A 16,058-nucleotide genomic window follows, 5' to 3' on the forward strand; every position below is an offset into this window, starting at 1 on the left:
TTAAATTTAAATGGTTGGGACAAATATGTTCAATTTTATACATAACAGATTACAAGAAATAAAAGGATCTAATCAACCATTTGGAGGCATCTCCATTTTAGCTATTGGAGATTTCATATGGAAGAGTAAGTACTAACAGATGGGTAACACATTTTAAACTATATGAACTTACAAAAATTATGAGACAACTAAATGAACTACCATTTGCAGAATTGCTAAACCGGTTAAGAGAAGGGAATCATACATAAACAGATATTTTACACATTAACAAACGCGAAAAACCACAGTTGAAAGTAAAATACACCTTATTTTATGCCAACATAGACATAAATCACATTAATAATAAAATTTTGATACAACACATTCAACACAACAATATCCAGTTTTCACAACAATAGCAACTGATACAGTTAGTTTTGATCTTACAGAAGCAATACAGCAAACAATATCTAGCAAAAACGATGGGATTTCCACACACCTTATACTTTGCTTTAAAACTACGTTATGATTGCTAACTTGTAATGTTGCTTTTAACGATGGTTTAATTAATGGAGCAACTGGAATTGTAGAATTTGTAGAAACTATTAACAATACACCATGCATCGTTTTGATAGCAATTGGTTATGAAACAATTGGTAAAATACAAGGAGAGAAAACTACCACTTATATCAAACACAAATATCAGCTAATTGGACACCTACACATCCAATTACAAGGCAATTTCAATAACCTAAAAATGTATAACTATAATACGCAAACAATTTCCATTGTGCCAAGCATCAGCACGGACAATACATAGGACACAAGGTGAAACTATTGAGCTACTTTATATACACTTTAACAATAGCACTATACATTACTTTCAATATGTAGCTTTAAGCAAGGCAAAATCAATTTCAAACATATATCTTCAAAACTCTGATGAAAACAATAAGTGTACATCACAAGTAAAGGAAGAAATGCAGTGATTACGAACAGAAATGCCATTACATATATCAATACTACAATTAGACACATACAACAGCTTAGATATTATTGTGCAAAATATCCGTTCACTTCAAGCACGTTTCAAATCAATAACATCTGATAAAAACATCATGAATGCAGACATTATTTGTCTAACAGAAATAAATACTACTAGGAGAACTTCAAATGATGCTTACTCAATCATACAAAATATCATCATATGATCTTTGATAAATACCACAATGAACAAACAAAACATGGCATTGCAAGATACTACAAAAAATACCTTTTCATACTACCTCTATATGAAGCACAGCAAAGAATCGACATTATATATTTCACACTACAATCTATAACAAACGTTATTAATTTCTATCCTAATTTCACATATATTATCATGGGAGATTTTAACATAGATATAAGAAATAAAAAAAACAACAAAGGTACTTACTACAAGAATTTATGCGCACACACGTTCAATGCAACCAAATAATTGCTACTTACACCACAAACGACCAAACAATATTAGATCACATATAAACTAATGAACATATTATGGAACTTTAGAATCATATTACAGTGACCATAAAGCTTTATGGATAGCACTTTAAAAAGAATATGTAGTTACTAACAGTTTTTTTTTCTCTCATTTCAGATGTTTTCTATTCACAAGATTAATGGAAAAGCAAATGATGGCAACACACCTTATAAAAAAGGCTTAAAAGCCAATATTATAAAATTTACAGGCAAAACATATCACAAAACAGCAAAACAAGAAAACAAAGTTCTTCATCATATGGTATTAGCAGACACAAATTGCTGCATGAAAGCTACTTCTTACAATGAAGACTATACCTTTAACAAAAGAATATAATGGAATTTCAATGCTCATTTATGGTGAAAAACAATTTGGTTTTAATTACGAAGCAAACAAGAATGACAAAAATACCTCAATTTAAAATTCCAGAAAAAACTATTCAAGAAGCAGCATCTTTATAACAACCGCCAGCTCCACCAGCATCACCAATAAAAGCAATAAGAGAAGCAAAGCTTAAAACACTCATGACAGTTTGTGGGACAATAACAGAGGTCAGACAACTACACATCCAAAATATACCACAACCTCTCTTTATTTCTCTGTTTAATCTTTTTCAACTTTATTCTTAGTCTCCTTTTATCTTTCTAATCTAATTTTAATCCTTTTCTATTTCCTTCATCTCTATTTTTCTAAATCTATCTTTCTCAATATATCTTTATTTTGTACTTCATCTGTTTCAAATTCTTCAACTCACTTCTCTTTAAGCTTCCTTATCTGGCTTTCTCTTTCTTTTGAACTTTCTTTTATACTCTTCATCTTTTTCATTATCTTCACATTCTTAGTTTTTCATTTCTTGTTTTTTTAAAAGCTATTCTTTTTCATTCTAACATTACAGAATACATTTAAAACACATTATTATAGTTCCTCCATTTATCATCTCTTTTTTACACTGCAGTTCCATATATTTATTATTTTCTATTCTTCACATTTTCTCTTTTATCACTTTTAACTTTCACACTTTCATTTTCAAACTCTCTTACTGTAACTCTTTCATTTGGGTTCTCCTTCTACTCTTTCTCTTTCATTATCTCATACAAAAAATAATATATCTTCAAAAAATACATTCTGTTCCCATTCCTCTAATTACTTTCTCACTTCCTTTCTTTGTCCTCCATTTTCAAATCCTTAATTCCTTACTTTTAACCATGAAACCTTACCATTTTAACTATCCATTTAATAGTTCTTTTCACATTTGTCATTGCTTCATTTACATCTATCACTTTTAACCTTCTTTCTTTCCTTTTCACTTCATATCCTTCCTATCCTTCATTTGTCTTACTTTATTATTTCAAAATAGATTGCACATCACATCACAAAATTCTATATCAGTTTTTATAATAACATTTTATAATAACATAAATGATGCTTCACCATACTATCCATGGTGCATCGCAAACATAAACTCCTATGCTTTTATTATCATATACTACCCCATCACACAACTATAAGTAAGCTTTCAATAAAAAACGTATTACAAAACAATAATAACATAGCAAACATCATTAAATCAACACTTCAAATCATACTCAAACAACTTTTACAAACTTAACTTGTAAATATAAAAATAATCTCTTTCTTATTATATATTTTATTTTCTTCTTCTTTCTCTTTCACATCCTTCTGACTCTGATCTTCATATTCCTCTCATTTATATCTTTCTCTTATCTAATTATTCACTCAAATAAATCAATATTAACATACGTATAACTGCAACAAGATGGGGAATGATTCAAGCATGTGAATTTATGAAAGTTCCAATAGTGGAGTAAATTGCACATAACCATACCCCATTGCCCGTTGTATAAAGTTCCAAGTGCTGTGCAATATGAATCTTAAAGATGCTACATATGGTACTGTACACATTCTTAATATATCTGGATGGCACAGTCCAATACCAAGGAAATTACATATACTCAGCCATTGAAAGAGGTATGAGGGTGATAATATCCAAGGACAACTACTTATATAATAATAACAACAAAGTGCAAAAATGTCAACACATGAATGGATGTGTGAATACCTCACTGCAACACTAATCTTTAATGTTTCTCCATATATGTTTTGCATTTCAAATTGTTGTGCACCAAATTAACACCCCTCACTGTCATATTTCACAGAGGGTGTCACTGATAATAAAGGTTATAATTTGTCAACCCCATGGGAGGCAGGTTCTTCAAAATTTTAGTTGTAACTGGATGAGGAAACCTCCAGATGGAAAATTCAAAATCTCGTCATCGCAACCTGATCCAATACCAACAGATTCCCATTGTGTCCCCTATAAGTGCACATGTAATTCTGCATCTAAATTGTGTCACCATGGCTTCTCCGTACCCAAAGACAGAATCATCTGGGCTCCATTCTTCTTAATTCCAGTGCTCTATCTGCCTTCCTAGGGTCTATCTTTACATGTTTAATGCCATAAAAAGTCAGACTCTTGCGATCCCCTTCGTGAACATCCGAAAAATGTTTCGCCATGGGATATGATCTATCTTGATTTTTGATGGCTCTAAGGTGTTGCAAGAATTGAATCTTGAGTTTATGAATTGTACAACCACATTGGATGGCATACATTGCAAATTCAGTTTCACATGTAATCCTCTCTGTAATGTGGCACAGTCTCCACTCAAATGTCTAAAAGGACTGTGTGTTCACTGCATACATGGATGTTTTGCAATGGCCACAGCTCCAAACACCCACACTCTTTTTTGTTGCCCACATTGTGTTATCCTTTTTCATGAACAAACTCCTGTTTAATATATCTCCCAGTAATCTTGACTTTCGATGTATAATCTGAGGGTGCAGGCCAATCCTTGCCCTAGTATGTTCATCCTGTTGCAAGACATGCCAATTACAACTCAAAATAGTTTTGAGTGTCTTAGGTTTTTTATTGAACCCCAGAAAGAATCTGAGTTGAGAAGGCTCCACATTCCCCTGTTTTCTATGATCTTGATGTTTGAAAAGCAAATCCTCTCTTTTCTTACTTGTTACCCTTTCATATGGATCCTTGAGGACCTTATGCGGATATCCTCTCTTAGAAAATCTCTCTGTCATCACAGATATATTTTTTTCAAGTGTCAGATCACATGACCATATCCTACGGGCTCACAGAAATTAACTAAAGGGGATGCGCCGTTTTAGAGCCCCCGGAAATCCACTGTTACCATGCAACATCAAAGTGCACACTTTTGGTTTGTGATAAATACATGTTTCAAATTTTTCACTTTTCACTTCAAGCAGGACATCCAAGAACTAAATTCCGGTGTTGCTCCAGGTTGCTACAAGTTGTATGTTTAAATTGTTTTTGTTCAATGTATTAATATATTCTTATAATAGACTATCTTGCCTATCCTATATGAAGAACAAGCTGTCAATAAAGCGCACCTATAGCACCACTTTCGCCATGTATACACTCAATTCATCTGACCATGCTACCTCCTTCTCCCACCATCACATGTAGAGGTTGCTGTACGTCAGCGCAAATTAAGCCCCCATTGCCGTACCTTGTTTCTGGAGGCAGTATTCATTATTGAACAAAAAAACATTATGGGCCTCATTACAAGTGTGACTGTCTTCAGACCAACGCACTCGCAGCAGTGGTCAGGAACCCCGCTGTTGTGCTGGTCCCACCACCACATTGAACTCTGGCAGTCAGACCACCAGGGAACAGCCAGCACCACCAGGATCCATGATCCTGGTGGTCTGTGTAGGAGGCTGGCCTGGTTTATAGTGGGTACCTTGAGTACTTACACCTTATACCAGGTCCAGTTATCCCTTATTAGTGAAGTAGTTGTGTTCTAGCAGCTTAGGCTGATAGAGGTAGCTGTAGCAGAGCAGATTACGCTGAACTAGGAGACATGCAAAGCTCATGCAATACCACTTATAGTTACACAGTATTTATACACAAGTAAAGACAATACTCAGTGTTACCAAAAATAAAGGTATTTATTTGGATGATACAGTACCAAAAATATCTTAGAGACAATACTCCTTCTGGAGGTAAGTATTATACACAATATATACACTAGACACCAAAATTAGACAAGTAAATAGTCATAGAACAATGCAAACAATAGGAAATGCTATAGATTGCAAAGGGAGAAAATAGGTGTAGGGGCAACATAAATCATATACTAAGAAAGTGGAAGTGGACTGCAAATCACAAATTCCCCCCTAGACAAGTGTAGTGTGTGCAGAATCGCTGGGAGAGTAAGAATACTGTAAAGGTAAGTAAATTATCCCACCCCAGAGCCCAGAAAAGTAGGAGTAAAGTACTGCAAGTTTCCTTAGGACACACTACACCTCGTGATTGGGATTTTGAAGTAACCAACCAAGTCTGCAAACAACAACTGCTGGATTCCTGGACCTGCAAAAGAAGGGGACCAGAAGTCAAAGGACAGGAGCCCCTGCCTACCCAGAAGAGGGTGCAAAAGAAGAGTCCTCGGTTAGTCGAAGACTGCAGGAATGCATCCTAAGAAAATGCCAGTAGGTTTCTCCATCATGCAAAGGATGTCCCACGACGTGAAGATGGATGCAGGCATGATTTCGTATTGGAAGTCGTCAATAAGCCTTGGTTACGACAAAAGAGCATTTTGCGTCAAAATGGTGCTGGCTGGTCCCAGGAGGGACATCGGGGCTTCAACACTGTGTGAGGAGGAAGAGGGGGCTCTCAGCACTTTAGAGAGCCCTCCGGATGCCAGGCAGCACCCACTGGAGTCCCAGGACACGGGGACAAGGGAGGTGCAAAGCTTGGTTGGTGCAGCACAACAAAGGAAGGTCCCACGCCACCGGAGAACAACTCAGCGAGTTGAGCGTCACAGGATGGAGTGCTGGGGGCCTGCGCCAGGCTGTGCACAAAGGTATTTTGCAAATAGTGCACAGAGGCTTCAGGAGGTGAAGAATAAGCAGTACACAGGGGTACCATCGCTCCTCCAAGTTGCGTCAGCACAACCTCAGGACAGTCTATGTCGATGGGGTGCAACCTCTGTGTCCTTAGAAGCACGCTTGTCGCTGTGAGAGGAGTCCAAGGGTACGGTTGTCCTCTTAGAAGGTGCCTGCTGGAGCACGGGAGTGACTCCGTCACCCCACAGGAGATTTCTGCAGTCCTTCTGGTGCAGGGTGAAGACAAGGAGTCCTCAGAGCATGCACACCGTGGAAACTGTTGCAGTTGCTGGCTGGAGCTGAAGTTGCAGAGGAAAAGTATCCCTTGTGGATACTTTGTTGCTGTTACAGTGGTTCCTGGAGCAGGCTGCTGTTGAACTGAGGTCAGAGGATGATGAAGTAGTTGCAGAGGATTCCTGAAAGAAACTTGCAAGCAGAATCTGAAGAGAACCCACAGGAGAGACCCTAAATAGCCCTGAGAGGGGGATTAGCTACCTTATCAGGTATGGACCTATCAGGAGGGGTCTCTGACGTCACCTGCTGGCACTGGACACTCAGAGCCCTCCAGAGTTCCCCCACATCTTGCAAAGCAAGATGGCTGAAGTCTGGGACAAACTGAAGGAGCTCTGGGAACTACTCATAGGGTGGTGATGGACAGGGGAGTGGTCACTTCCCTTTCCTTTGTCCAGTTTCACACCACAGCAGGAGACAAGGGGTCCCTGAACTGGTGTAGACTGGCATATGCAAGGAGGGCACCATCTGTGCCCTTCAAAGCATTTCCAGAGGCTAGGGCACTACCAAAGGGAGATGGTGTAACACCCTACTCTCAGAGGAAATGCTTTGTTCTGCCTTCCTGGGACTGGGCTGCTCAGACCCCAGGAGGGCAGAACCCTGTCTGTGAGGGGGCAGCAGCTGTAGCTGCAGTGCAAGCCTCAGAGAGCTGGTTTGGCAGTACTGGAGGTCCATGGTGGAGCCTCTAGGAGGCGTGGAAGTGGCTCCCCAATGCCATATTTGGAATGAGGGGACAGTTCCATGATCTTAGACATGTTAGATGACCATATTCGGAGTTACCATTGTGAAGCTACAAATAGGTATTGACCTATATGTAGTGCACGCGTGTAATGGCGTCCCCGCACTCACAAAGTCCCGGGAAACGGCCCTGAACTATTTGGGGGCACCTTTGCTAGTGCAAAGTGCTCTCACACTTAGTAACTTTGCACCTAACCTTCAGCAAGTGAAGGTTAGACATATAGGTGACTTATAAGTTACTTAAGTGCAGTGAAAATGGCTGTGAAATAACGTGTGCGTTATTTAACGTGGGATGCAATGGCAGGCCTGTGCAAGGGTTTGTCTGAGCTCCCTATTGGTGGCAAAAGAAATGCTGCAGCCCATATGGATCTACTGGAACCCCAATGCCCTGGGGATCTAGGTACCATATATTAGGAACTTATAAGGGGGGTTCAGTGTGCCAATTGAAATTGGTAAATGAAGTCACTAGCCTACAGTGACAAATTTAAAAGCAGAGAGAGCATAATCACTGAGGTTCTAATTAGCAGAACATCAGTGACACAGTCAAGCACTATACAGACACACACATTAGGCCATAAACTATGAGCACTGGGGTCCTGACCAGCAGGATCCCAGTGAAACAGGCACAAACATACTGACATACAGGTAGAAATGGGGATAACATGCCAAGGAAGATGGGACTTTCCTACAGTCTGGCAGTGGCAGAGGTTGTAATCTGCCAGGGCAGCACTGTACGCAGTGCTGCCCTGCGGATTACAACCTGGTTCTCCGCCAGCCTTTTCATGGTGGAAACACCGCCATGAAAAAGCTGGTGAAGAACAGGTGCAGGCTGCCACAGGTTGCCCCCTGCACTGCCCATGTACTTGGCATGGGCGGTGCAGGGGTCCACCTGCCGAGCACCCTCGCAAAGTTCGCTGTCTGCTTTGTGAGGGTTCTCGTGCACCTTGTGGGCTGCAGCATTGGCGCCGGCTCGATTACGAGCCAGAGACAATGCTGTAGCTTGAGGTTTCTGCCTGCCGACCTAGTGGGAAAGTCTTAATAACTATGGCGTAATGGTCGCCACAAAGGAGGCAGCCACCCTGTCAAGAGTTTGGCGGATGGGCTTTCCCATCCGCCAAACTCGAAATGAGACCCAATGTGTCAGACAAAATGACAACATGGTCATCAACATGTTGTGCAAACTCTATAAAGCGCGTCCTTAGAAAATATCTACATGCTTCCATGCCAAATTGATGTTTGAAAGACATATAAACAGATACTACATCCATAGTCACTAAAAGGTAAAAGCTCTGCCTAGGAATGTTACCAATTTTAGATAAAAAGTCTGTGGTGTCACATAAATATGATGGAAGTTCTGTTACATAGGGACACAAGAAAAGATCTAGATCTCTAGATGTGGTTTCTGAGAGGGAGCCTATCATGCTAATAATAGGCCTGCAGGGAGGATGACTTTTCTTAATGGATCTTCGATAGAAAATAAATACAGAGAATCCTTGGGAAGTCCACTTTCAGATATGCAGATTCCTCATACTTTATAAGCCCATGACTCAACCAATCTTTCAATATCTCATGATATCTTATTTGATGGACATTAGTAAGGTTTCCTTTGAGTCTCTCGTAGCGGTCACAATTATGTAGTTGCTTCTTAGCTTCCCTGACATATTGAACAGTGTCCACAATAACAATGTTTTCACCCTTATCTGAGGGTTTTATAATGATGGAGTCATTATTCTTCAGAGCATTAATTTCCTTCTAGTCATTTTGAGTAAAATTGCCATGTCCTTTGATTTTTGTCCTTGTCTATAGTTTATTGATATCTCCAACCATTAGTTCATGAAAGATGTCAACTAAATTCCCACTCGGTAGTTGGGGATTGAATCTACAAGATGGCTTCAAATCGCTTACAGTGGAGTGATCTGTGACAAAACCCATAGATGCCAATCTTTCCATGTCAGTGTTCTTGCTTTCAGTTCCAGATGGACCATCTTAGGTAGTTTCATCCCCTAAATCTTTAATGACCATAAGATCCAGGTTGTCTCCTATTTTAAACCCAGAATATTAGAAATCTTGTGTTCCGATTACGTTTTCACAGAAATTTGTATGTTTCAACAGGAGTTTTAGTGTAATCCCCGTCTGTAGTAGGGCAGAAACCGAGACCAAGATTCAATATTCTCTCTTGGTTGTTAGTTAATATTGTCTTTGAAATATTTAGAACTCTTGTATTCACTGAGGAATATACCTGCAAAGCAGAATATCCATCTCCTCCTTGGTACCTTTTCCTTTTTCTCTTTCCCTTTCTCGTCTTGTGCCACCACAGCCTCACCCTCTGCCTCTGGTTGATTGTGGTGTGGCCATTTGCATTAATTTAATTCCCCCTTGAAACTCCAGCTTGTGTCATGGTGCTTCATCAGCTGAGGATCCCGGATTTGAGCTCACATCTGTGTTTGTGTGTATATATCAATTTACATAACAACTCTTAAATAGCTATTGATTAATAAATGTCATTCAGTAATTAACCTCCCAAACCTAGCAGCCTGCATCAAAATTATACCTAAACAATATGTAGTCCATAATTTACATATTTAAAATCAATTACATTAACAATTAATCAATTGTTATTTATTACTTAATGAACTTCCCATCCTAGACCCCTACAAACCTAGCAACTAAAATATAGTTTAAATAAATATTCCATAATGGATATTTAAAATTCAATTGAATTATTATTTTGAAATACTAGTTTGGTAATTACTCCTTAATTACCTTCCCACTCTATATCCCTACAAACCTATCATTCAGCAACTAAAATATAATTAAATAAATCAGTATTCCATATTTTACATAATAATTAAAAATCAATTAAATAAGTGCTTAACAATTAATAATAAAATGTTAATTATGACTTAATAGTTAATTGCTTAGGGTTTGATTAAGAGTCTGGCGGTCTCAAGACCGCCAGACTAGCGGTGGCAGTCGAACCTCTGTGGCGGTCTGACCATCACATTGTGACCCTGTCAGTCCAACCACCTGGGGACCGCCATCTCCGCTCCCAACGGGAGCCCAACGGGACGACGGCGGTCTTGGTTGTGATCAGCCAGGGTGGTACTGAAGTCAGCATCGCTCTGCTGATTACAACCTTGTTCTCTGCCAGCCTTTTCATGGAAGTCTGACCACCATGAAAAGGCTGGCAGAGAAAAAGTGCAGAGGGCCTCGGGGGGCCCTGTATAGCCCATGCCCATGGTATGGGCAGAGTTCAGGGGTCTCCCTGCCTAGCACCCTTGAAATGAGCACTGTCTGCTGCGCAGACAGTGCTCGTTTCAAAGGTGCTGGAGCACCCTGTGTGCGGAAGCATTACAAACCGGCTCAATCAAGTGCCGGGTTCAATGCTGCTGCTCCTCTCCCACAGGGCTGACAGATGGGAAACTTCTAAGTCGTGAGTTTGACGGTCGGATGTTTCTGACCATCAAAGTTGTAATGACCCCCTAAGTGACCTTCTCACCATATACCCCTACAAACCTAACAGCCCGCAAATAATATAAAACAAAAATAAATCTGTATTACATATTTAACATAAATATTAATCATATCATTTAATAAAATTAATTAATCTAATGTAAAACTTATTACCAAATACATTTCCCACTCTATCCCCCTAAAATTATTTAAATAATTAATAACATATCATAAAATAAACTTCTAACCCAATCCCCCCACACAAACCCAACAACCCGTTACAACATTATAAATTACTATTAAAAATTAAATAAAACATTCTAAATCACTTCAAATGACATGTTATATTTTAAAATAATTTATAACATTTATATAAATAATAGTAACACATACAATTAATATATTAACTAAAACACATTAAAATAATTAAAACAATATTTTTAATAACTGTATTACTGAAAACAATATTAGAAACATCACTATTATTTTTAACGATATAACTTACCTCAAAAAATGATCTTTTTGTCAATGATATTCTACCATCAAGATATTAATATATAACTATATTTTACCTATGATATTTCTGTCCCCTGATATTTACAAGTCCATATTTTTTCCAGACATCCCAGGGTGGAGCTAAGGTTTTACAAACAAGCCCACCAACCAAAGAAGTGGAGGAGTTAACAGTGGTCTGTCCCTAAAAGTAAAACAGTCACATAACAATGGTTGGTGCCTGAGAGTAAAACAGTCACAAAAATGTAAGTACATAACAGGCTTGTGAGATTAATACACAGGCTTGTGAGGCTTGTGAGTTTAATACCCAGAGAGGTCCCAGGACCACACTATATACTAAACCGTATTTCTTCACAAGGGTCAAGCTACACTGGGAAGCTGATGGGGCCCTAACGAACTGGTCCCTGCAGGCCCACGAGGGCTATTGTTTAAGTGAGTGTGTGTGTCTGTGTGTGTGTGAGGCATATATTGTGTGCGTGTGAGGCCTATATTGTGAGGCTACCAATGGCCACCTGCTGGCACCGGCCTTCAGGACTAATTTCTGTGAGGGAGCCACCTATTGCAAAACACAGACTCTGACATCCTGATAATAAATATGGGTTCACCCATTTCGAAGTGCTAGTCTTGACATACTGAAGGTAATTCTTGGCCTAAGGGTGGGGGCAATCATGCTATATAGGGTAAGGGAGTCAGCCATGAGAAAATGCTGACCCTGACATACTAGCACCATTTGTTCTCATAAGGAGCACCCATGATATGGGCAGCATGCATGATAAAATTCTGGCATATCGTATGTAATTCTATTCTTGACGAAAATCTGGAAGTGGAACACCATAAGGGGTGAACACCGTAGCAATTATTTTCCTGGGAAGCATTCATTGGTAAATCAAGAAAGCACTGGAATTTTTCATTAGTGCATTTTCAGAGCCTATGGCTTTTTATGTCTTTAGCAAATTCACATAACAATTGTGCTTTAAATGCACTGCTTGCCCCACCACTTTCCAAGATCATTAGCCTACCCATTTTCAAAGATCACTAGCCTCCACTGACAGGACCAATAAAAGTGGTCAAATGAATAGGCACAAGTTGAAAATTAAACGGAAGTTCGTACTGCGATTTACCATCAACATTTTTTTTAATAACCAGTTTTAATATTTTCGAAAAAATCAGGCAGTACAAAATACACAAGTCTATGAACATAAGAAAGTCAATCACAAGTGGCTTTTTTAAACAAATGCATGACGTGATGACATGCAGCATTCACACAGGATAAAAAAGACATTTCCCAATACTTTAATGCCAAGTGATTTCAGCAGTAGTGCACTTACTCTGATCCTTTTTCGGAACCAAATGCGTCTTTGTCTTCGTATGTTGAAAAATATGTATGAAAACAATCCAATATATTGTATCGAAAATAGGGATGCACACGACAAGTGTTGCCACGAACTTTCACTTGACGAATCTGAGCTACCCCCAAAAGTATGTTCTCATAGTAGATATAACTTTCATTGCTGGACATTGTCTGGTTGTTGTACCATGTGTTCCAAAATAACCCATTCAGAAGAGGTCCTTCTGCGAACTGCATGGGATAGAGTTAGTAATATAATGTGCTCATCTGAGTTCTGAAAAAACGATGAATAAAATGTTATTTGTCTTCATAATTTTATAAAGTCCAACTTTGAATAGCACCAGAAACATTTCATAATTAGCATTAACTAGTGCCTAATTCTGAAAAATGTACATTTTTATGAAGGGGAGGAGTTAACAGTGGTCGGTACCTAGGAGAAAAATAGTAACTTAAATTTAAGTATCTAACGCTAATACATGTCAAAGGCACAACAGATTCACGTGAAAGAGGTCACACCAAACCAAACTTAATTTGCAATAATTAATTCCAAATTCTCGAAATCAATAGTAATGATTTGTTACAATCAAGGTTAGTTCAAAATATTTTCGCTTTTATGTTCCTTTCTTAGGAACACTGACATACACAACACTGATTCATGTGAATAGTAATTTTGATTTGTAGCCACAAACCTTGCTTGAATACAATCTAAAACGATTATTTTAATACAGTATTGAAATGGTCTGCAGAAGGTTGGTCTATGTAATGGCGTATTTATCAAAAAACAAAATAAACTGGAATGTGGCCCTGTCTAATGCCCAGCCGACATTAATCCAAACATTCCATAAATTACTTTTTTGTCTTTCTCGAAAGCACAAACACATTATATGTTAAGGCGAATGTGATTGCTAAAACCGGAAACCTACTCACAGACCATTGAAACATACAGTCGGCTCACAGTACAAAGAAATCTAAATAATCGGAATGTGCACAAGAGGAAAAGAAGCTGCAGAACCTTTTATTCTTCTTTGACATGATATCAAGGTTAAATAATAGCAATCCAAAGCTATTGTGGAAACAATATCGACGATAAAAACACTGACTACATGCCTATTAACTAAAAATAAAGTCCAATAAGATAGACTACAAGACAACATTTTTGAAAACACATAGATATGTATATGCATTTACAACACTGAAATAACAACATAAACTTAAATCATTGGTTTAAAAATATAATAATACTGAAAAATAAACACATTTAATAACCTAAAAAAAAAAGAACTATGCAGCTTAAAATAAAAGGTAAACAATAAACATATACTAGAATTAATAAATGATTAAATTCAATAGAAATGTAATATACTGCTATAAATTATAAAAACTCTCACTCTCTCTCTCTCTCTCTATATATACACATAAATATATAAACAGGTAAAAAAGGTTACAAGTGAGTTATAGTTAGGCTCACGTTTTAAACATACAAAACCATAGAAATCCACATGTTATACTTAGATTTATCTCAAGTGACTATAAGTCATGCCTTAAGGTAACTTTAACTCACGGCCCTGCCATGCAAACAATTTACTGCAAATATTACATTGATATTATCAAAGATCCCATGAGTGACACAATTTGTGGGGCAATTAGCAGTGTATGGCGATGGTACGAGTTATAGTTAGCTTAGGGCACGAGTTATAGTTACTTGAGATAACTCTAACAAGTTAATTTCTGTGGTTTTCTATATTTAAAATGTGAACCTAACTATAACGTCCCTGTACGCTTCGGTTTTCTAAGTGAATTTCTATATTTTTTTTAAATTCTATTTCCTAACTATAACATAACTATAACATAACTATAATTTCTATGTTTTTTTTAACGTAAAGCAATTTTCATTACTATACGTTAATCCAACCACAGAAGCGCTTGTCCTGTGGCTATTCTCTGAGACCAACCCCCTATAACCACCCAGCCTTGAGCAGTGCATGGACTTTGGCCAGGAACAGAGGGGGTTGGCCGCAGGTCCACATGGCCCTCCTCCCCCAGCCGATCTTGGCCCTGGGGACCTCATCCGCAGGTGCCCAGCCTTCTAAAAAATGGTTTTGGGGGGGGCACGCAGTTTCCCTTCCCTGGCCTATTTCGGCAGCTCTCATTTGCTGGAAACAGATTGTTTGCTCTGATGTGACAGAAGCTGTCAACCCCCCGCCAAGTCAGAGAAAACAGCTATGTCCTGGGGGTGAGAATCGTGGAACATAGCATGAGCTGGCCCTTGGGGGGGAGGGGGGATGGTGGTCCCCAGGGCCATCTATGGCTCGAGGAGGGCCACGCGGCCCCCTCCAATGTTTCAATTTGCTCCAGGGAGGTGGTGGTGACCCGGGCTGCGGGGGGGGCACATGGCCTCCCCGCACTTCATTAAGTATTTGCCCCAGAGAGGTGGCAGTCCTAGAGGTTTCAGGGGGGTCGGGTGGCCTCTGCATTTCATTCTATATTTAGCCCCAGGAAGATGGCGGTCTCCGGGGCACGGATGCGGACTCCTCCCCTACTTCTACAAAAACATTTTACCCTGGGGAGGTGGTGGTCCACGGGGCTTCAGTAAGCCCAAGAGGGGGCTACGTGCATCCCCTCCTTATTTTGTACATTCCCCCAGGACCTGGCCCACCCGGGGGCTTCATTAAAGCAAGTGTTTTTTTTATTTTTATAACTTTCGCTAGATCTGGGAATCCGCTGCGACACACTTGGTGAAAATTAAAACAAAAAAAACCCTTTTTGCTCGGGGGCCCCAGCACCAGAGCTAAGGGGTCAGGGTGTCCCAGCTCTGGGCCCCTTTTCTTTTTTTTTTTCTGTGACGTGGCTGAAGCTGAGTACCAAGAAGGCTGCCAACACTTCCTTCGTGAAGTGATAGCATCCAATCAGATCTCGGCATGAGATCTGGAGGGTTCACGAGCCCTCCACATCCCTATACATACAAATTTGTTTTTTCTTTAATTTCTCATAAACTACTAAATGAATTTACACCAAAATACAAAAACAGCACCAGAGTTATTGGCAAAACAAAAAAACCTTTGTCCTTGGGAACTGTGTCCTAACTATAACAACTCATTGGTGACTGCCAGTAGGGGGGTGTGTGTATATATAGGTATACAAGCTTCTTTACAGAGACAGCTACTTGCCAAGGAAAGGAAGCCTCACCACTCAATACCAGGGTGGGCGCCGGCAAAGTGCACAGAAACTGCAGAGCTTTTAGCTTATCAAAACAACTTTATTCTTGCCACTGAA

At 39.1% G+C, this 16,058-nt stretch overlaps 1 protein-coding gene across 1 annotated transcript in view; it reads right to left on the minus strand.

The window, feature by feature from the left end:
* The window catches only part of LOC138246960 (polycystin-2-like protein 2), a 719,546-nt gene extending 706,524 nt beyond the window's left edge, over nucleotides 1-13,022 (minus strand). Inside the window, exon 1 of the mRNA XM_069201708.1 lies at nucleotides 12,766-13,022. Coding sequence (XP_069057809.1) covers nucleotides 12,766-13,022 — 257 coding nt within the window. The remainder of the gene's footprint in view (nucleotides 1-12,765) is intronic.
* Between the last annotated feature and the right edge of the window lie 3,036 nt (nucleotides 13,023-16,058).

Source organism: Pleurodeles waltl, chromosome 7 (assembly GCF_031143425.1).
Source record: "Pleurodeles waltl isolate 20211129_DDA chromosome 7, aPleWal1.hap1.20221129, whole genome shotgun sequence".
Classification (NCBI taxonomy): domain Eukaryota; kingdom Metazoa; phylum Chordata; class Amphibia; order Caudata; family Salamandridae; genus Pleurodeles; species Pleurodeles waltl.